The sequence below is a fragment of the Opisthorchis viverrini genome (assembly GCF_000715545.1).
Source record: "Opisthorchis viverrini unplaced genomic scaffold opera_v5_27, whole genome shotgun sequence".
Lineage (NCBI taxonomy): Eukaryota > Metazoa > Platyhelminthes > Trematoda > Opisthorchiida > Opisthorchiidae > Opisthorchis > Opisthorchis viverrini.
Window position 1 is genome coordinate 1,294,177 of NW_008751682.1, and position 21,798 is coordinate 1,315,974.

The window sequence follows — 21,798 nt, forward strand, 5'->3', positions numbered from 1 at the left end:
GGAGAAGGCTATGCTGTTACACCAGCCGTCTGTTTCGCCTGAACCCAGTGGACACCCCCCATTTGTTGTTACATTTTACACCCCTTGGGAATCCGTAGTTAGCTTTCTGTTGTTCTGCATGTTAATCTTAAATCTTTGGTTTTCATATTTTCTTATATGCTATCTATAGCAATGTTCAGCGACATAGGTTGAATACGATACAAGCCGTCCCTGTTGACAAGTCCTCGACTTGTCATTACAGTGAGGAAAACCCATGTGGTTGAGTAAGAATTCATTACCTCTTATATTGTGGAACGTTTAGGAGATAGTGACTTCTGTCACAGCAGAGGCTTCAAGATCATAGCTAACAGTGCACAACAATCACCTCTCGGTGAATCCCTTGAAATCATCCCAGACCGTTCCTTTTAATTGACAAACACAAACTTCTAAATTAATTGATTCTAAGAACTTTTCCAGGAGCTACTTCACATCCTGATTTTTAGTTTTTAAGATATTCAAGGCATCTATGTATGATGTCTCCAATGGTTTGAACAACCCTTACTACTAAAGGTGTCCTCGTTGCCACAGTCAGCAGTACGCCAACAGTAAATATGGACGCCGAAATTCCGTATAGTTTTGGTGAAATAATAAATAGTAAATGGTAGTTAGTGGTGGACAGCCAAACAAAGTTCGGGAAGCTGGTGCACAACAGCTTTATCTACTTAGGGGAACTGCCGTGAACAAGATGTCCCTACCTGTGAATAACATGGAAGCTAACGCATCTGAAAATAGTATAACAGTGAGACACCATCAACATTCTTACGAGCATTATTTCACGGCAACCTAGTTTCATTAGGAACTGGTTTAATTTGCATACCATGTCTTAAATAGTTTCGCTTCACTTGGACCCCATTAGGAGGGCGAATTTTCATATTATAGCTCCTGGTCAACTAGTCATTAGGTGTGCGATACATCACTTGCGTGGCTAGTTAGTGCTCTAGGTGCACCAGCTTCCCTTGATCTGATGAATTTTTCTCGCTAGTCCGTTGATTCTGGCTGGCTACCGGGCTAGAACACCTGGTTACGGCCAACTCCCGCTATACTTAAAATACACCACTGACTAAATATTTAAAGACAGTTGATATGCGTGGGTCTGGGGGACAAAGTTTCACAAGAGACTGCTGCTTCAGTTGCTTTTTCCGTTTCGCCGCGTCGGTTGATGCCATTTGACGTTTATTATCTCCGCCTGGATGCATTGGTTACATGTCGCAGCTCATTCAGTTGCCAAAATGGTCAACAAACGGTAGTCTTTTGCTCAAAATTTCAAGGAATCACAGGAGCCAGACTAGAGACTACTGACAAATTCGAAATAGCCAATAAAGTGAATTACCACTAGCCGATGGTCCGGCTTCAACAATTTGTTTGACTATTTGGATAGGTTGTAAGTTTTGTGGGTAGTATAGTCCAAGATGCGGTGGTCACGACAACCGAAACGTTGGATTTTAACACCTTATTTCACCACGCTGTGTTTTGATTGTAAACTTTCCATATTAAAACCACAAGATGATTAGTAAAAAATCCTAAAGTAATATTCTGCATTTTGGACCTGCAAGACATAGCGAACCAATAGGTCACTTCTCACACTTTATTTGAAGCATTTTGTGCAGCGATGAACAGCTGTCAGGCCGCCCACAGCATAATTCACCATAGAAAAGGACAACAGTCCTTTTAGAAATCTACTTTGAGGTACTGGATGCATCAACATCCAAGCCTTACCTTCTGTTATCTGCAATTCCTTGCGATTCAACACATACCAAATACGTTCCCTTATGCATGCTCATTCTTCATCCGTTCGGTTAGATAGAAACGATGAGTAAGTAAGGTCCCCACAAGCAAATCAAATTCAACCGTGTGGGGGTAGTGCCTTCGCGAACTCAACCGTGATTATCCCATGCGATATATCTTTGTATGGTTGATGTAAGATGTGATTATTTATTCCCGAAATAACCTATATTTGGGCAGTTTTTTTCCTGGAATTCCGGCTGCCTAAAACCGTAAATTTTCAATGCAGGAAGTGATGTGCCTCACCGTCCCGAGCGTCCTCTTTAACCCAATCAACTTGATTCACTAACGCATGCATGTATCTGTGAATGTATACATTTTCTGTTTGCTCCTTGTTGATTATTACTCTACCATAAAATATATACAGATTGTGAAATCACCATCAAACTCTTGTAATAGCCATCTATATCATGAATCGCAATATCCTGTAATGGCAATAATATTTTAACAAGGTTAACAAGGTCGCGAAGGCTGATTAACTAGGTAACAGTACAATTCTAGCGCTGTCTTAGAAGGATTTTTCAAGATGCTACACGGCGCTTACCAAAAAAGTCTAGCTAGAAAGTGGTTTTCATGAGACCGTTGTCATCAGTGACGTGTGTTCTGATATTTTGCCAGTGACCAAAGCAGAGTTCCGTTCTAAAACTGTCCGAGTTTTCAGTTGTGTCGCACTTAAATACTGCAAGACATAAACGAACCGCCCGTCTGGTGTACAATGAAACATAGCATGTCCTTTTATTCGAAAGGCTGACATTGCGTTTTGAGGTACCGTTTAGGTACGAATGCTGAAACAAGCGAGTTTATTTTGCATTTTCCGCTAGATTCAATGTTTTTTCGGATATAGTTGCGTTTTCCAGTCAGCTTATTACACTAAGTTTCGCATATAAGTTGTATCGTTTTCTCTCTGGGGTACCATACGTGATGCTGTACTTTACCTAATAACTAGCACTAAGTTTATCCGAACAGGAGCGCGGTACCTCACTTTACACGAACAACAGCCGCAAGTCGGCCATTCTCTATGTCACGGATGACATTGTTCTCATTACGGTCATATTTTGAACCCACTTCTTCATCAGAATCTCGTACGATCGGTTCTCAAAATTCGGGTATCGGTGTATACCACGCAGTCTTAAATTATTCGATCCATTTACAAGTAGCTTAATTGTGATGCTTTGATGAAATTTCCCCCTATTTTATTCAGCGAGCTGAAAGAATGCGCATATCATCATCTATCTACCCGTGATTATAGAACCTCCTAGTTCCCCTATTTTCCCCTCATAAGTCCGTGCTCATTGAAAGTCATGTTCCTGAAACAGTGTCTGGGGAATTCATTCTGAGGTTTAATAAAAACTATTTTTAGGCATAACCTTCGCGTGAACACTTATATGCCAGCTTCACGAAATTTCCTCTCTGGAGTCATAGTTCACCGAAGCCGTCTTCTTTACTACTTTCCATCCGTTTCAAAATAAGTAGTTTGAATTCGGAGTAGGAATAACCAACTTATTGTAATGGCGGATGATGTATGCAGTGTTACATTATCTCCTGTGTTTTGTCCACAATCCAGCTCCATTAAACAAAAATACGACTGTGGGATCTCTAATTTTACTACTAGGAGTTAGAGGAATTGTCTTTGCTCTGGTACCATTCGTTCTGATGCGACAAAGTTAGCTCGTTTCTTTTCGCAGGAGTGGTAGATTTTCTTATGGTATTATTCCGTTTTTCTCAACAATGCGGTGTTTTTCTGAACGTTTGGGTTATTGTTTGTTTTTGAAACAAATATATTAGTCTGCATTCATAATTGAAGGACGAACTCACATGTCCCCATTGTAGTACAGTACATTTATTGAAGCTATTGCGAAAGCGATGCCTGGCTTTTCCGTTAGGTTATTCCCCTTCTGTTATCCACGACCTGTCACTCATCTGACATTTAAAGCACGGGGTAAGAAACGACGTCTAGGTAGTAGGACTACCGAATCCGTTGCAAACAACAAAACTGTTGAAGACGAGTACGATAAACTGCGTAATTTGCAGTTTAAGGTAAAGTATGTCCTGTGCAATGTTTGGGAGTTTTCCACAGGAATGCGATTCTTTCCTTCGAGGTTGCTTCATTCGTCGGTCATTCCAGGATTCCAGCCAAATTTGGCACTGTCTATTACTTTATCTTCAGCAGGAGAACATGTGTGCATTGCTTAGTCGAATGAAGCAAACTCGTCCATGGTCAGTCTTCCAGGGGGATCTAGGTTTTATCCAAACTGTTCCCACTGGATTCGTTAAACTCAGTGTTTTATGAGATGCTGAACGAATGAAAATCGATCCGCCAGCAACTCGCCATGTCGATGTTAACCAGAGAAGCTAAAAAATGAACACTATTTTACGCTCAGGCTTATCAAAAGGAAGCTTTATTTTGCAAAGCTTTTGGTGACTCGTGGAAAATCTGATAGCCCCTGGTTCTTCAGTCATATCATTTAATCCAGCAATATTTGTAGTGGTTGGAGGCCCGACGCTTACGTGTTTTTTCTTGAATGTGAAGACGCAGAAATAGGTGTTAATAAGAAGGCTAAATAGATACACTTCGGAGGCTAGCATTGCATATTAGAGCATAGTACCTCGCTGTACTCTTTCCCTGGTCCTTTACTGAGTTTGAACATTGGATAGGCAGACCTGGCAACGAACTATGGGAGCCATAACCAGCAAACGCAATAGGTGGAACAACTATCTCCTCTCTGGATGGGGATCTCAGGGTCGACTCTTCAGTAATGACATCGAGAGACACGACCTGGTCACAAAAACAGTGACGCTACTGCATTGACGCTACTGTATTGTTTTCAATGTGTAACTGCCCTGTTTTTCAGTTTATCAGGTAGTCAGAGCGGTACAACATAAAATAACCCATTAGGCCGCCAGGGCCAGCGCTTGGCCATTCTCTTGTTAGTCTCCTGATTACCTGTGGACGAAAAGGTAACAGCTAGTACACGGTTTATAGCTGACTAACTGGACTGTATTGATCGTTCGATATACCGGATATATTTTTTGTGTTCAAACTGTTATTAAATTCCGCTTGTGTCTGCGACTTATGTGGCCACCTAGCCACCATTATGTGCGCTGCATATGAAGCCTGTACACTTTTACGAACATCAACAAACGTAAACTTGCAAGCACAATGATGGTGGTTGCAAACCCACAATGTGGATCATGGAGCCCGTTGAAGTTTTCTAAACAGTCATGGATCGAGACGTCCTCATTCTTACGGAAACATCAGCTCCCAATGATCGGTTAGGCGAAGTGGCCATTGATGGTCAGTTTTGGTAGAGCCTATGTTGAGGAAACTGTGACCTGAACCATAAGCCATCTTGCAAAACCTGATTTATCCCTTCTGACTGTTAGTCTATTCAACCATGCTAGCTTGGTTTTTACCTTTCAGCATGATGTCATTCAGACACGACTTTACAGCATGTGCACACTTTACTACTTGCCGTTGATGTTGATGAGGCAGTGAACTGATGACGCTGGTTCACGGTGTAAGCGATGCTGAGTCTTACCAGAACGATCAGAAATCGGTGCAAGCAGCAGCAAAATTAATTTTTACAGTTTAGGGTCAGGCTAGACAGCCATACATTCAGTATGCCGGATACGCCGAATTATGGTACTGTTGGCTCCATTCATCCTGTATTAACCTACCGAAGCCATCAGGCATCATGAACGCAGTGTGATAGTGATTGGTTGGTGAATTGCACCCAACCGATCGGCTGAACCTGTGGTTGTCCCTCAGCACCCTAGTTTTAAGAAAAACAGACACCAGAGGTTGGTTGAGGGGAGACAGTTAATCTTTATGGGTCATAATGAAGACCCCGGTTTTCTTCCAAGACTATATAGTCTTCATTTTAATGAATCTTTTTCTACGAACCACTTGGTTTGTTATGGCTGAGTCAGCTGGCAACTGTTGTTCGGCATCTTGCGTAATAAACGACCATGGCGTTTGTGGTCATGAGAAAGGATGCAGTCATGTGCGATCAACCGGCTGTTGTCATGCAACTGGACACTTACCTGATCCGTTGCATTTTGTATGGCTGCGCCTGTCGACCCAAATGTAGTACTTCTCTTAGAGGGCGAATACCCTCCTAACCAACAGCAATCCTTCCCTTCCTTGAAGCGTCTTCTTTTGTGTCAATCATGTTTTGGACAGTCGTATGACTGCTAAGGTATATGACCGTCAAATAAAACTCCTACTGTACTTATTCATCGAGAACTGATCAGTGTAGCAATCAGAAACATCGGTTCGATGGCCTCAGAGGTTTTGTTCCGTCCGTTCAACTACGGTCACGTTGTCCGTAAATTCAGCGGTGATGGAGACATAACACACTGAACTCTCAGCAAATGCTGTTGTTCACCTAAAGGACTGTTCCGTAATTTTCACTTCTTTGAGGTGGTCCGTTTAGTTCACACGTGCTCGAGATGGCTCAGTAGTAGTGATGCGAACTGAATAACCAAGAAGGCCGTGGTTCTACCCCAACATTGGCGTTCCAACTGCTCCTGTCTAGGCTTGGGCAAGCTGGTACTATCTGGTCTCGTTTGTTTCTTTCGGGTAGCATGGCAGCTAGACACCAAAAGGGTGTTATGGCTGGATGATTATTCATTTTTTCCATGGTTAACGTCAGTGTTTGAAATTAGAGTCAACTGCGGAACACTTTGAAACATGTTATCTAAACCCAATCATACTTGGAGGGCATTTTCTTAGTAAGGAAACGTGTGAACTGCTTATGACCATCCTCTCCTAGGGTTCTACTTGCTTGTGTACTGTCTTCAGAAATGTAGTACTACTCATAGAAACAACCGCTGATTAGGATGTCGTCTTTAAGCAACCTCCGCCTAAAAAGTACAGCATTTTCAGTAAGCGTTTTGCATATAGGAGTGTCGTCACCATATGTCCGATGGTTGCCACTTTTTGGCGCGCCCTTGTGTTCGTTCAGCGACTTTATTTGGGATCCACAGTAATAATAATAATAATAACTGTCGATAGTCGAAAGTCAAGCCGTAGCTGGCACCACTGTATGGCCTACGGGCAAAATATACATCGTTTCCCGCACAACGAGGGCGTCTTCTTTTTGGAAGCGTCCTTTCGTCTGGGACACTGAGTCAGTTTTTGCATGCATCTCCAGCGTCTGAGGATCCCCTACGTCGACCGCGCGAAGCAATTTCCAGGGATTTACGCTCTTTTGAAGGTTACCAACTTCATGAGCCTGTTTTCTTCAGTGTAGACTGATTTCCATTCCTTCAAACTTTTAATAAAATCCTATCGGTCGCGCAGCGGCGCTTTTTGATCAGATGGCCATTGATTTGTTCGCTGCACTCGTCAATTGGCTTGCAAGCGTCTCTTCACCAATAGAGTAGAAATCATCGGTAGGCGGTTGAGTGTCAAGCTAATTGCTTAGTTAGGCAAACAGATAACTGTGTACCAGATCTTTAAACAAGGGGGCGAGATAGTGCAGTGGTTGGTGCCCCCGAATGTACTGACCGGAAGGTCTATGGTTCGAACTCAAGCAATTCATCTGGACTTCTCCTGTTTGGGATTGGGCAACCTGGAAGTATCCCAGCCCTCGTGCTTCCTTTGGGTGGCATGGAGGCTAGGCACCGAAAGGGTGTTACAGATGAGCGATCACCAAACAATAAACTCACCTGAGCTACCAATATCTTTACATATTTTTGTACAACAGTGTATTTCTTAACAGTTCACCCATCCTCTTATTCAGTTCTTAATGTTTGCGGTGATAAAAGTGTGCAGATAGTCTGCTTGGACAACTTATACGTATGATTGTATTTCGACAATGGTCTCGAATGGTTGACATGAAATTTATCTGTCCACAGGGTGTTACAGCGATCACCAAACAATAAACTCACCTGAGCTACCAATATCTTTACATATTTTTGTACAACAGTGTATTTCTTAACAGTTCACCCATCCTCTTATTCAGTTCTTAATGTTTGCGGTGATAAAAGTGTGCAGATAGTCTGCTTGGACAACTTATACGTATGATTGTATTTCGACAATGGTCTCGAATGGTTGACATGAAATTTATCTGTCCACATTTATTCTCTGATAGTAAACTGAAATACACAGGTCATACCAGTGCACTGTCACGTGACCTCTGATTGTACTTTCAACGACATGTTGTTGTAGTTGTTGAGTGACAGGAAGCAAGGGCCTCACTGATTATGTAAACTTCGTTTTTGGCTCTAGATTTCGGCACATTTGGCCTCAGTGTTGTTTAAGTGCTTTGGTCGTGCAATCCATAGGAACATCACATGTACATTATACTGCTTATGTATTGTTGGTTATGGTACCGGAACAAGTGATATGTCAAATGTAACATTTAAATCCTTATTGATAGAACAACATTCATACCAACTCTCAGAACGAGGAGCGGTTTCAACATTGGAGGTCCCTAGGTTGTGCTTTCTCTAACCTCAACTCAACGGTATTACTTGGTGGGTACTTTGCTCCCTAATGCTTGATAAAATTGTATAATAGCGCTGGGTTCCAGAGGTCTGTATTCAATTCGTCAGTATCGACTTTCCTGGCAGGCAGATACTGAGTCAGTAATTGCCATCTAATTGCCAAATACTTGGCAGAATTGGCCAGCAATTTCGGACGACTTGCACTTATTTGCTGATTCCGCTTTATTTCCTGTTTCTTGACTTTACATTGTACAAGGCGGTAAGCGCACCTTCACAGCTCACAACTAGTGGTTGTATAGTTAGCTTTATTACACCTTAGTTTGACGCGAATAAAGCTGTCTCCACCGTTTGGTGCCTGTTGGCCACGTGCGCAGTTGTGTGATATCAAATCAAACGCGGAAACACTTGAATGCACTGTGTTGCATAAACCATAGAATAACACTGAATCAGTATTCTTGCTTTTTCATTACTTACTCCCGCTTCAACCGTCATAATTTGGTGCTGTTGGCAGTCGGACTTCTCACTATTTTTCGTTGATTTGCCATGTGGGGTCTATACTGCTTGATCCATTCTTTCCAAAGGTTCAAGATTATGGATGGATTGTTTTTAGTACTTCATGTGCTGCCAGTTTATCATAACTTATTTCAGAGTTTTGCACACTTTTCCGCGTGGGTTGATCGCCTTAAATATTAACATAGAAATCGTGAAAAACCGTGCTTTTGTTCCAGATTCAAATGTTTCTTTTCAGGAAACAGGTAAAACACTTCGGGTGCGGTTTTACCTTCTCCTAGAACTTTGACCAGATAGCTTTCACCTAATTGTCAAATACTGGTTGTACCCGGATGTGAATTTCCAGCATAGATAGGCTGTGTGAACGCTATCTCGTACAAGTGAGATCCATGAGATGCTATTTCAGAGGAGTGTTCTTTCCTCAGGCCAATTCATTGACAGACGGTTCACCAGTTTACGACGCATCAGACAGTACATGTGCAGCCGAACCATGAAAGTGTAGTTTCACTTGTTCCCGGACCCTAGAAGTTAACACTCCGTTAAATAGTTCTGGGTGAAGGGACGATGAACATCTGATTTTGGAGATGAATTAGGACAATAATGCCGTTTTCGTGCTCGCCAAGAATTGTTCCGAGGATTTCACACCATTTTTGCGCATGCTACAGAGACGCAGTTGTCAGTATCTAGTGGATCAAGGGAGACGACATTCAATAGGATAAAAATTAAGTAGGGGCTTGTTAATTTGTGTTCGTCATCAGGGAATTGTTACACTGAATACTTGGATAATCACGCCTCTTTTTCTGAGATCACCGACGTGGCATCCATTATTGATTGTGGACTTGGACAATTCACTGAGCAATTATACTTTCAAAAGCCTTGTTACGTGGGGTGAACAGTTTATAGAAAGGTTAGGTGATTCAGCGCTGACGATAGAAGATTGTTCATCTTTCTGTGTCCATTATTAACACCTAACATCCAAGATAAAGTACAAAATATCACAACTGAGGGGAAATTTGATGTACTAAGTGGCAACAGAAAGATTGTGTGGTGAAGTATGTGTTGGAACGTTTAGAGTTCCATCTCACAGGCTTGTTTAGAAAGCTGTAATCAATGCAGTGATGTGTGGTATCAGTTTAGCTGAAGTGGAAAACAAAGTCTGAGTCATTAACATTCTGAATGGTGGAGCCATGAATCTCCTTCATGTGCTAAGGTATTTTTCTTCCTGAACTCTCTCTAAAATGTGTTTTTATTTCTTGTGCAACATCTGTTAGTTGTCCGATTTCAGTGATAATGCAGAACCTATGCTAAGCTAGAAAAACCTGTTAACATTATACCTTCACGTACTGCCTTTGGCGTTTTCATCTGTCGGAAGTAACAAGTGCGCCCTTTTGTCGAACTAATGAATCGCAACGGGGGATCTGTTGTATCACAAAGTTTGATCGTACCCGTCGGTGCACCCCGAAACACCAACAAGACTACGAACTACTTCCGCATATCTAACATCAGGTAGAGGGAGCCATCTGTCGAAGCACTAGGACTGCAATGACGTGAGGAATGATCACGCCGTCTACTTTGATGATGTATCCTCCTCAAGCTACGTCGCTACCTTCGATGTTATCAAACTGTGATTTATGTTTTGTACCGCGGTTACGTTTGTGTTCATGCGGTTAACGTGTTATTTACATGTATCACAGGTCAAGATTGATTACTATCTATCCACGTCAAAATACGTGGTCATTTAATTTTACGGATGGTCCTCATCGGTCGAATTTCCTCGCAGTTGATGTGCGCCCTGGAGCTTTCTGTGTGTAGCCCTCTGTTAGCACAAAACTAAAGTTAGCGGTCGCGTTGCACTGAAGTTTCGTCCACCTCGTTCTAAATTTCACTAAAACATTTCACCTTCCGAACTTGAAATGGTCCTTTTCATTGGTATACTGGCACCGTGCGATACGATACTGAGCGCCCACATCCTAGGAATGGGACCCTAGCGTCTTGAAATTAATAGGAGGCTATCGCACCTTCAAGTAAGCAACGGAAGGATTGCGTACCATTTAGTGTACTCATTCGTGAGCCACGTATTATGTTGAGCTTAAAAGCTTATAGCCGGTGACGATTCATGATGTGACGCTCATCCTCAGCTTGTTCCTTTTGCTGGTTCCACTGATACGGTTCAGCGGTTTTATTACCCATGATCACGGTTGTCTCACACACCTCACACTACCAACGTATCAGATATCATGGCCATTGTCAAGATGCTGACAGAAACTGTTGGTGATTAGCGGCAGTCTTATCTTCGGGCTACATCTCACTCTCAGCAGTCACTTCAGAACAGGTAGTCCGGTCGAACGATTAACCCGTCCACTCACTGTTTGGAAATCATGCTGTGATCAAGCCATGGCGTTAAAATGCCCTAATGCATACTATTAGGTTGAGTAAAGGTCAATGCGTCACGCTTTCCTCCTTATTTAAAGTGGCAGGAGTTCTCTCTGAACTGCTAGCTCAAGTTTCGTTCATTAGCGACAACTTGTCCGGTTCGAACTCAGACATACTAATGGAGAGCGGACCTGTGACCAAATAAGAAAAGCAAGCTCACCACCCCATGATAGGAACGCCATTGTTTAACCTAAATTAGGTGCGCATGCACGCTCGTTGCTCGTCCTTATCACTGTTCATCGTGCTCAGATTATTTTGGAGCGCAATCGAATTTCACTCTACTACTATGCTCGAATGGTAGTTCTTCGTTATAATGGGGCGCTAGGTGCGACCCCCTAACCAGAAATGTCTCACACTAACCGGAAAATAAACCTAATCAGTTTGTTTTTCATTTAAACACCGATATACCGAAGTACACATGATTGCTCCTAGAGATCGGTGGCTTGCATTGTTGACGCACTGTCATCACGAATATGAATAGCATGCCTTGATTATTTCTGGGTGGTGGTCAATAATTTCGTGAATTTATAGTTTCGTCTTTTGTCCTGCTATTCCCGCAAATTCTAATTGTTTTGCAGCTGATTATCTAAATATTGCCCGGAAAGTAAAGGAGTTGTTCCACGAATTCAATATCCACTGTACAACAATACAACCGGAGTTTGAAGAGGTGAGTCAATTGTTTGCCGTCCTTCAATGCGCGTAAATTTCACTGCTCGTTTACATTCATTTCACGGTTCCTGTTATCAGCAGCTGCAGCTTTTGCCCAACTTTATAAATCGAAGAAGTTAAATAATCACCAGGTACTATTTTTGAAGCGTGTTATCTATGAGAAGTTTGTGGTTGACACCGACCGGTGGTGTTGAGACCGAAATCTGGTGAGGATGTAGCATGTGACTGGTGTTTTTTTAGATTTTCCTAACTTTACATACCCATTAAATCAAGCTAAGTATGAAACGGTCTGTGTCGTTCAACAAACGATATCGCCTTTAATTTTAGACGCCCGAATATTCAGTATAGTTAGTTCGGAGCGCAGATATGGGTTTGTGTGTAGTTCAGTCAGGTTGGGTTCCTCAGATCTGTTGGAGTTTACACATTACTATGTTGGTTGTGTTTAGGGTTCATTTAGAGAATTTTTCTAATCCTCTGGTGTTATTCTACTAGTCATATTTGGAAATGACCAGTCAGTTTATTGGCATTTCCGAGGTCAACTTTTAACTGGAATAGTATCTTACTTATATGCTATGGCTGCTGAAAGGTGAAGGAATTCCGAAACAGCAACTGTGAATGGCTGTTTACATCAACCTTGTTTGCTATGTCATGGAGTGCTATTAAAATAGCTCCTTAGAAATTGTTCCAGTCGTAATGGGTAAAAGGCATAATACAGTGATCGGAGCGTTCGAATGACAACAAAGCTTGCTAAGGACGACATATGGAAAGCTCTCTAGAAGCGTCAAGTTTGCTTATCCTCTCCATTCCTATATAATTTCGTGATGGACGTGATAATCGGACGAACGCTGGAAGGTCTTCAAAAGCCTGGTGTTCAAATAGCTGCTGACTCAAACCTTATGGAAGTAAAGCGGCGTATCTCTGAATCTCAAGGGACATGTGTATCAGACTAAAGTACGAGATGTTGCATTGTAAATCTGAGAGACGCGGCCTCTTCGAGCAACGGAACTGAGGCATGTTCAGGACTTCGACGATCACTGTCCCAAAGCCATAGCTCGTGAAGACTGGTGTCGGTGAATCCGCAACGAGGTATTTAGACAACAAATATTCAGTTGTTCAACGGGTTCCATTTGGTTAGGCTATGTATTATGCGTAAGAGCCGTAATTTACCGAAGAATGTTGTTTTCCGTACCCAAATCAGATTGTCGCAAGCAGAGATGTAGTGGACTAGTTCTAAGTCCCGTCCGCATCCACTTTTATCCTTTTATTCACATTAGAGTTTTCAGGCGAAGCATCAGTATTGAATACTCATGTTATGCTGTCGATGGTCATGATGGGTGTTAGGTAAGTTAGTTGTTTGCGGTGTACAAGCTAACCATTCATACCACCCACCGAAGTCCGATAAGATCATCAGGTGCCAGCTATCCTGTACACATGACTGCAGTGAGGATGTACATGCAATCTGCACTGGTCTGCTCAGGTTGCACAACTTTACTGCTTCAAATATGTCTTAATTCGTCATGTTACTTGTGTTGACCTAATCTCAATCATGTTAATTCCTGAAAAATCTGCGTCCCCTCACTATCCGGTCGTGAATTTCCTAATCTGTTTCACACCTATCTATTTTCGTTTCACGTTAATTGTGATAGCAGTATTGCCGAAATGTAAGGTAAATCTTGTGAAACATGGAACCCATTCAGATTCGGCAGTTTATCCTTTCAAACGCCGCAAAACTTCTGACTCCGACAATCTCTTACCGTCCTGTTCGAAGATATGGAGAACATTGGTAATTGATCAGGTGGCTGTTGATCTGTTCGCCGAGCTTGGCAATTGATTTGCAAACCTTTCGTCACCATTCGAAGAGACATATTCAGCGCACTGAAGATGTTTTCGAAGAGGAGAAAAAGGCACATGAACTGTCGAACGGTTGCCTTCCGAGAATCCAGCACATTCTGGTAGCACTACCGCCAGGGCTCCGTTTTCCCAGGTGCAGCAGATCTCAAGCCGTGGTTAGTACCCTCATGTCAGGATGAGGAAGGAGTGGTCTTTTTGATCGTTTCTGGGACTACATACGCGTTGGTCCTTCATGTGGCACAGGCAAATCCGGTTGCGTTCTACTGAGAGAATAGCCAGCAAAAACCAAATAGGCATTCTGTTTCCATTGATTGGAATGGTAGAAAATACTCGTTCTTCGTTACCTTAATAGGAGTTTTCTACCTCTGAAACCCCTGATAAACAAGATTAACTGAACCCACAGTATGTATGCAAATAACACTATTTGTTAAGTATTCCGAAATATGCTGATAAACGGCAGCTTTATCCACGATGTGCCGGTTGTAGTCCAGTTAGCATTTAAAGAAGTTTGTAGTAATGGTCAGCGAACCTGAGATAATGATGCTTTCTTAAATGCAGTTACCCAATTATTTTGATTCAGGAACTAATTACCTTACAGCCGAAAAAGTAGTTCGGTGCAAATGTGACGGTAAGATTTTCGGTGCTGCTGGTGTTAAATGTGTCCATACGGTAGCCCTTTCCAGCATTGCTGTGCTGGTTCCTTGTGCTTTTTCTTGGATCCCTCTGAGTGAAATGTGTGGAGCCCAGACCCACTTGCAGCCAGAGGATGGAAACAATGCAACAATAAAAAATTCTTATAGGGTATTTCTCGTTGCGTCCTGAAGAAATTTTCGCTGTATGAAGGATACTCTATAGCAGACATTTTCGGTTATCAGAAATCATTTTTTTGCGAGCAGGGTTATTGCTCTTAAGAAGATTGCTTAGCCAGACGGTTAATGTACCTTGTTGGTGGTGTGAAGAGATTTGGGATTTTTGTAGTGATTTCATCCTGTAAGTGAAGCCAATCTATGCTGAAAAGCCGAGAAGAAGGTTAATGTACCTGTTAGTGTCGTCGCAACAACACACTAACGTTTTAACTTTGCCGCCATAAAACCTGCTCAATCGTATTGTCTATGTCGTGTGTTTCAGGGCGTTGAGGATGACGTTCGGGGTGATATCGATTACCAAACTTGTGTTCTAGACTGTGGACCAAATACAAACTGTCAGTCAGATACTTGCTGCCCAGCGCCAAATTCTGCCGGTAACACAGCCGCATTGTCAAGTGGATCCAGCAATAAATCTTCACCCGGGGTCCCAGCACCCATTGATTCGTTGCAATCTGCTCAAAACGGGCCCTCTGTTAATGCTCAATCTCCCGCTGACGTTGACGAGGTTCGCATACGGATATCCTCCGTAACAAACCACACGGATAAGTCGGTGATTACCCCAAATATATGAGCGAAGCCAACAATCCGTTTAACTTTGATCTCCTCCCCAAGTAAACCAACGAGCACGCGTTTTAGGAGGCACACGTTTATTCACTCCACCACGTCAGCGCTAACCGCGCCGATTTTCACGTGCACCAGCTTCTCTGTGGCCTGACAAAACACCGCCACTCCATCGCCCAGGCGAAGATGTATCCGTTTGGAAACCGGGTCCACATAAATTACATCCGTGAATTCATCCCCCCACTTATCCATACATTTTAAGTCAGCGACCCAGGGAACTGATTTGTTCTACTCATATTGTATCTAGTCTATATCCTCTTAATCTGCTTTGGTTGTGACCCGTATTCCAATTTCTTTTGAGCTTAATCTCATTTCCATGGTTAAAAGTATCTATGCCCGGCTGGAAGCAAATGAAGAAGCTGAAACTGCAACCTCAGCAGACACGTACCTCAACTTTCCGACCCTCCTACAGTTCGCCCTCTGCTGCTTTACGCAGGCGAATACTATACGTGCCCTAAGGCAAGCTCAGTATATGCCATCCAACATTATTTTTATTCTTCTTGAAAAGATTTACCAGCTGCACCCGTTCCCTCACTGTTTCTGTTGTCTGTTTCGCAGTATTTTGTTACCCCTTTCCCTAATCAATTGAGAGGCACTCATGAAAACGTTTCCGCCATGATCTTGCCTCCAAATGATCAGGTGAAATGTTCTGCCAAATTAGTATCCCACACCTCGTGGTCACCTTAATTTCAGTGTTCGGCAAAAAGTTTGCTTTAGACCGATAAACTTGCCGACTTGTGCGTCCTATGTTTCTGTATGAAAGACCACAGCCAACGTCATTCGCCTGATCCTTTTAATCATAGACCAGATCGTCGTCAACTTGAATCAGGCAGCGAGTGTGCACTATTAGTAAGCACCTGTTGAGCTAAATTGCTAATAATTGGTGAGGAATATTGAGTATTTTTATAACGGGTGCCCTGCAGTTAACATCCATATAGATTGACCAGTTTACCTTTACATTCCACAGTTTGTGCTTTAAATGTGTACAAACCTGATAAGGTGTTTCAAACCATTCACCGAGACGCTGCTTGATTTAGGTAGGCGACCACACATGGTCTGTGTGTTGCTTCCGGGAAATTTAAAACCAACTGCGTTTCGGAACTGTGAAGTTCCATAAATGAACGGCTGGGATATCATTTACTTCTTCAATCTTGAACGGGAGCCAATCAACCATGTAAAACATACTTAAATCGAAGACGTGGCCAGAAGCTTGCTTCTTACTTCGGAGACGTACTGAACCATTTTTGGGAAATCTTCCATTATTAAGATTATTGGAAATTTGGGAACTAGGTCCACTTCATGCGCTCCCAAAAGGACGAAGACTTCGGTAAGCTGTTCATTAGTCTTTCACTCAATGTCCTATCAGGAAAATAGTCTGATATCTTGAATATCGTTCACATGAGACCCAGGGTGGCCTTTGCATAACATATACAGTTAACGACTCTTGTAAGAGAGGTAGTAGTTTGGATCGCTCTTTATCGCTACCATTTACATATGAACTTGTAACTGCTGCGCGTCAGATTTGAAGTTTGCTAACTAAACAGGTTTCGTGATAATCAGAAGACTAGACCTACTCGATGAGGGAAAACATGATGATGGGTTTTTCAAGACACCAACCCTATAATTAGTCACATAAAGTAGTGAAAGATCACCTCACGCTGCCAACTCTCTCTCTCGAGGCACCAATTAACCCGAGGGCAAACGATGTGGATTACACGAATGAAGGATGAGTGACGCTATACCATGTCTCATCCCCAGTTAACCAAGCCACTGATCAGGCGCTTGTGACCCAGAGGTTGACCGCGAATTCTCGGGTTCAAATCCCACTGGGGATTCGTCAGATGTGCATTGTCAGTGATCTAAATAACGACGGAACAGGCTTCTCGGCCTTTCCACATAGATGGCTTCGCTTCATTCAAAATCTCCAAATCTCACACTATCAATAAAACTGCGCTTTCAGGATCATCTATCATGTACCCATATATTGAACCGTCAGGTTCACCATCTAGCCACAGCGGAAGATCTAGCTGTAACGCTTAGCAACCCAGGCATTTGCAATCAAAAGAAACTGGGCTAGTCTGTCCAGTGGGTGATTGATGGCGAGCTGAAATATCCAATTAGTCTTTTCAGCTCTTCCTCACATTCCGTCATTAGTTGGCCATCAGCGTCCCGAAAATTAATTTGCTATATACCCCGTTGCTGTCCCCACTCCATCGCCTTTGTGCCAGAAAAAGGGCTCGTCAACAAAGAGCACAACGTCCTTATTGCACACAAGCGAGTGCAAACTTTGCAACGGCCTCGCGCTATTTAAAGGGCACTTTTTGACATTGATCGTGGCTGTCTGATCGATGTTTTGCGACCACCCATCAACATTGACCGTACTTCCATGAAATGCCTGAATACCTATCATAGTTGGTTGTTCTTCTGTGGCGTGCCCGAACACTTATCGCCTTTTGCTAAATTGATTGAATATAGACTTGTGTATCTCAAGACCTTTGCATCAATCTGGCGAAAGCGTGCACTGACAAAAACCCTCCACAAAGCTGTAACGCAAACACTGTAGAGCATGGAAGTAACCTTACTGACAGTGCCACGGTAGTCTGGAAAGGCATTTCTTCTATATAGATAAACCTCAGTTGGCTAAACATGCGAGGAAAATGACCGCGGTTTTCAAATTAGAACTTCTAATGACTACATTCCTCCACTTGATGAGGTCATTGTGCAGGCGAAATAGGCCCATCAACAGTACTTATGGAATGAGGAGGAATTATGTGGGCGTAATGGAATTGGAAACATAATTCACGAACAGAATGTCTCCATTCAACACCGAGTGGCAAAGAACGCTGCCTGCTCCGAAATCGAGCAAAACTGATCTAAGCGTTTCATTCCTTCCCGGGGGTTTTGTGTATAATAAGGCATGGTTACTCATAAATATATATTTCAGTACCGCTAGAGATTTGAATGTTACAAGCTGAAGGACAGCGGAGAGGGAAACGGGAAATTCGGCCTAACCGAATTTCGGCTCAGCATAGTGTTTTATGATGTTTTTTCGCTACCAGTAATATGGCTACGCAACAGATTTCTCGGTGCATTTAGCGGTGGTAATCTAGACCAGGTCAGCAATTTTTCGGAAGGCGTTCAATTTCCTTATTAGCATTAAATTCATCCGCACTACCCTACAAAACAGGTCATTTCGGTTGATTAGATTTTCATCTGAGTCGAAAGCAAGCGTAGCCCGTCGCTTCTTTGCTTTTTGTCCTTTGCCGGCATTCTAGAGGCTTTCGGGTAGTGACAAACAGCATTCAATGTCATTTTGTGTCTCTAGTTAAATGCAAGTTCGAATTTAAAAGTTCGAGCCATAGGATGAGGATTTGTTTGGAAGACAAGCTATAAGTCCGGAAAATGCTTATTAAATCGATCGAATCTTTAATCAGATTTATTTATTAAAATAATTACCCTTCACCTCTGAATTCAGTACAACCTCCAAAATTCACTCGACCGTGGCTCCAGAAGAACCCATAAGTGCTCATAATCTTCGAAGAAACTATTGTCACTATCTTTTCTATTGAGTGAGAATAAGATTGAGTCACACTCATAATGATGAATCGCTTCATCAGAGTCTTGGAACCAATATATTGGTGAGCTTAGGTTCAGCTTACCTGATTCTAGCTCTCTAGTCAGATAAAATTTGTTCAACTCTTGCACGTCTCCCTCAAGTATGAAATTGGCTTTGTTCATTCAACATCAATAAGAAATCTGGATCATCTCCTCCTGAGGCGATAACGACAGAAATTCGGCAGATATCTGTTACATATGCCCTCCGGGATTTACACACTGTGAAATGGTGGAAGGTAATCTTCGTTTCGGGAACTTTTTGTGATCCAAATGTCCTTCGGTAAAATTAGATCGTATTTTGTGAGTTTTTGACCTATGAACAGTTAGGGACCGTAGTAAGAAAAAAGGTTGATGGGAACTTGGGAACTATTCCTAACGGAGAGTCCTAAGGAAGGTGTAGTCGATAGTGGACTGTCGTATAGCTGCCGGTAACCTTGTAAATATTTGAATTGGTTCCAACTGAAACATGAGGCTGACTTCCATAGTAGATTCAGTCGAATATTATCGCAAACTAGAGATTCAGTTGATATTTATTCCAGCCTCTTTCGATAAAACCAAGATAATCTACAAAGTCTACCATTCTCATACTGTATTCTGAAGGTTTGGCACAAAAAGTACTGCAGCACCTACTGTGTAGTATACTCTTCCGATGCAATCCAGTAGCTGTGAGGATTCCAACTTTTTAAGATCTAAAAACAAGTGAACTGGTCGTAGTTGAGAGACAGTGGTGACGAGCACACCGACTAGCCTCACCCTATGTGGTTGTAGTTAGGGGGTTATACTACGCGCCAAAGCGTTAGAAAAATGGAATGCTGTGCTTTGATTCTCACATGTTTCAGCTACGCATATAAGTCATTGCATTCTTTTCAAACTTCGAAATACCTTTTTCATCGAATGCTGACAAAGCGAACATGATCACCTGTATCTTGAGATAAGTTTTTTTTTCACCCGAAAGAAAGAAGGTTCCATTATTTCCAGCAGATTTTCCGTTTGAAAAAACTGTACTATCGGGAATATGCTTCCCTTTAGGGCTTCCGTCAAGCACCTAGTAACTTCCATTTAACTTTCATGCTCAGAAGGAAGTGAGAACGCGGATATGGAGACACCAACTGCCATGGTCACCTAAAGAAACCAAATGAAGAATAACGGATTAAGCAATTCTACTTGAAGTGTTGTCGGTTTGGAAGAAGAGAGCATTCACCATCAGTCAAATATTTAATGGACCTTCGACAATACTCGACGAGACCATAACCTCTAACAAAAGAGGCAGTATTAATCAAACGTTGCAGTGCACAAAAACCACCACCAGGATCAAAGATGAGATTATTTTGCTTGGAAGAAAATCGATTCACGAAAGCAACCCTAATTTCACCAAAACCTTGCACCCAAATTGAACGTTTTACTTGCTTTCATTTTTCTAAACCATTATTTCTGAGTTCACTAAGGCTGGGATCTTAGGTTGACACCAGTGCTGGAGAAGACGTAGAACTGTATGTTCCGGGGGATTGCTCACAGCATCAAGCTTTCTGCAATGTGCACTCAAGTCTATACACACAGGGCATATAACAATAACCTAACCCATCCACGCACGGACATATGGCACTCAGGTCAGCTCATATCTTTATGACAGGGGTCTTTCAAAACAATGCTCCAAGCTGACGATTACGAAAGTTTGTGGTGAAGAAACCAGTGATCTCTGCCCACTCAAAGTAGATATTGCCATCGAACTGAATCACTCAGCACCGAGGCTTCGTCAAACTAGCGACTGAAATACGCCTCCATAGGACAACCTTCTAATGCTGATTTGATAAAACACTCACAGAATGGAATGTCTGACAAATTCTGAGACTTGTGGCTTCCTTCCATGAATTTCACTCGGCGACCTTCGTTCTGAGAACAAGTAACATTCACTGTTTTGGGGTTTAGGGTTTGCCATCTCACGGACAGCACAGTCTCGGTGAAAGACAGGACAGTCAAACAAGAATAATACGCACTTCGAATAGCTAGCGGTAGGTAAAACAGATTTCCTTATTGATTTTTATTTTATATTTATTTGATCGACCGAAGCCACTAGATGACAAATGCAACTCTCTCCACGTTGATTGGTATCGTATTACTGAGCCTGTAGAACAAGCAACGTCAGGGCCCGATCAGAAAAACCGAAGTAAATTTCTCGCAACATGAGGCCCATGAGATGGTTCAATATGGTACTCAGTCAATATTCTGCCGGAGAACGGCGGCTGGGTTGTCAAGCATTGTTAAAGAGCAAATGGAGTGGGAGAGTATTGCGGCACTACTTGCCTCAACGGGATGGAGCTCGCTTTAGATTAAGTGTGTGGCAAACCTCATCTTAATTCCCGTGTCGGCACGCGGTTAGAAATCGTGCTCTAAACAACACGCAAGTAGAAGAAGTGGCTAACTGTATAGAAGGAATTTTAACGGTAGCGATATCCACTGAATCTGCAGCTGCCTGCCGAATTTGACAAAGACGTGAGATTGGTAACAGTGATTAGATGCCCTGATGGATGCACGCTCGCGCTAATAATTTCCACCATATATGAGACGATGGACGCAATCGATGGTGAGCTACTGAGAAGGGAATGTGTTTCACGAGCTGGGCTGTTAAATGATGTGGTTAGAATAATCGATTGGGGGACAACATTTAGCTTGTCTAAGCGTAACACATTAATCATAAGGTAGCTGAAAACTCTTTGACGTCCAACGACCGGTATCATTTTCCTTGGATTGGATCACTTAGGCATATCTCAGAGTTTCCGTCAAAATTATGTTCCACGTGAACCTCAGTTGGACTAAGTTTGCCTTATACCCGCTTCAGCATAGGAATCTGCTTTCAACTGCAATTAGCACAATCGTCTTTAGCTGAATGTGCTGCACCAGGGCGTCTGGAGAACGTAATCCATCTTGAGTTCAAGTAGAGCATAGGTTTGACGGGAACTGA

General features: G+C 42.5%; 1 protein-coding gene across 1 annotated transcript in view; it reads left to right on the forward strand.

Moving 5' to 3' along the window:
• Positions 1 to 15,999, forward strand: part of T265_02209 (hypothetical protein) — a gene marked incomplete at both ends in the record, with an annotated part of 59,592 nt that extends 43,593 nt beyond the window's left edge. Inside the window, 2 exons of the mRNA XM_009166397.1 lie at positions 11,796 to 11,884; positions 14,866 to 15,999. Coding sequence (XP_009164661.1) covers positions 11,796 to 11,884; positions 14,866 to 15,174 — 398 coding nt within the window. The remainder of the gene's footprint in view (positions 1 to 11,795; positions 11,885 to 14,865) is intronic.
• Between the last annotated feature and the right edge of the window lie 5,799 nt (positions 16,000 to 21,798).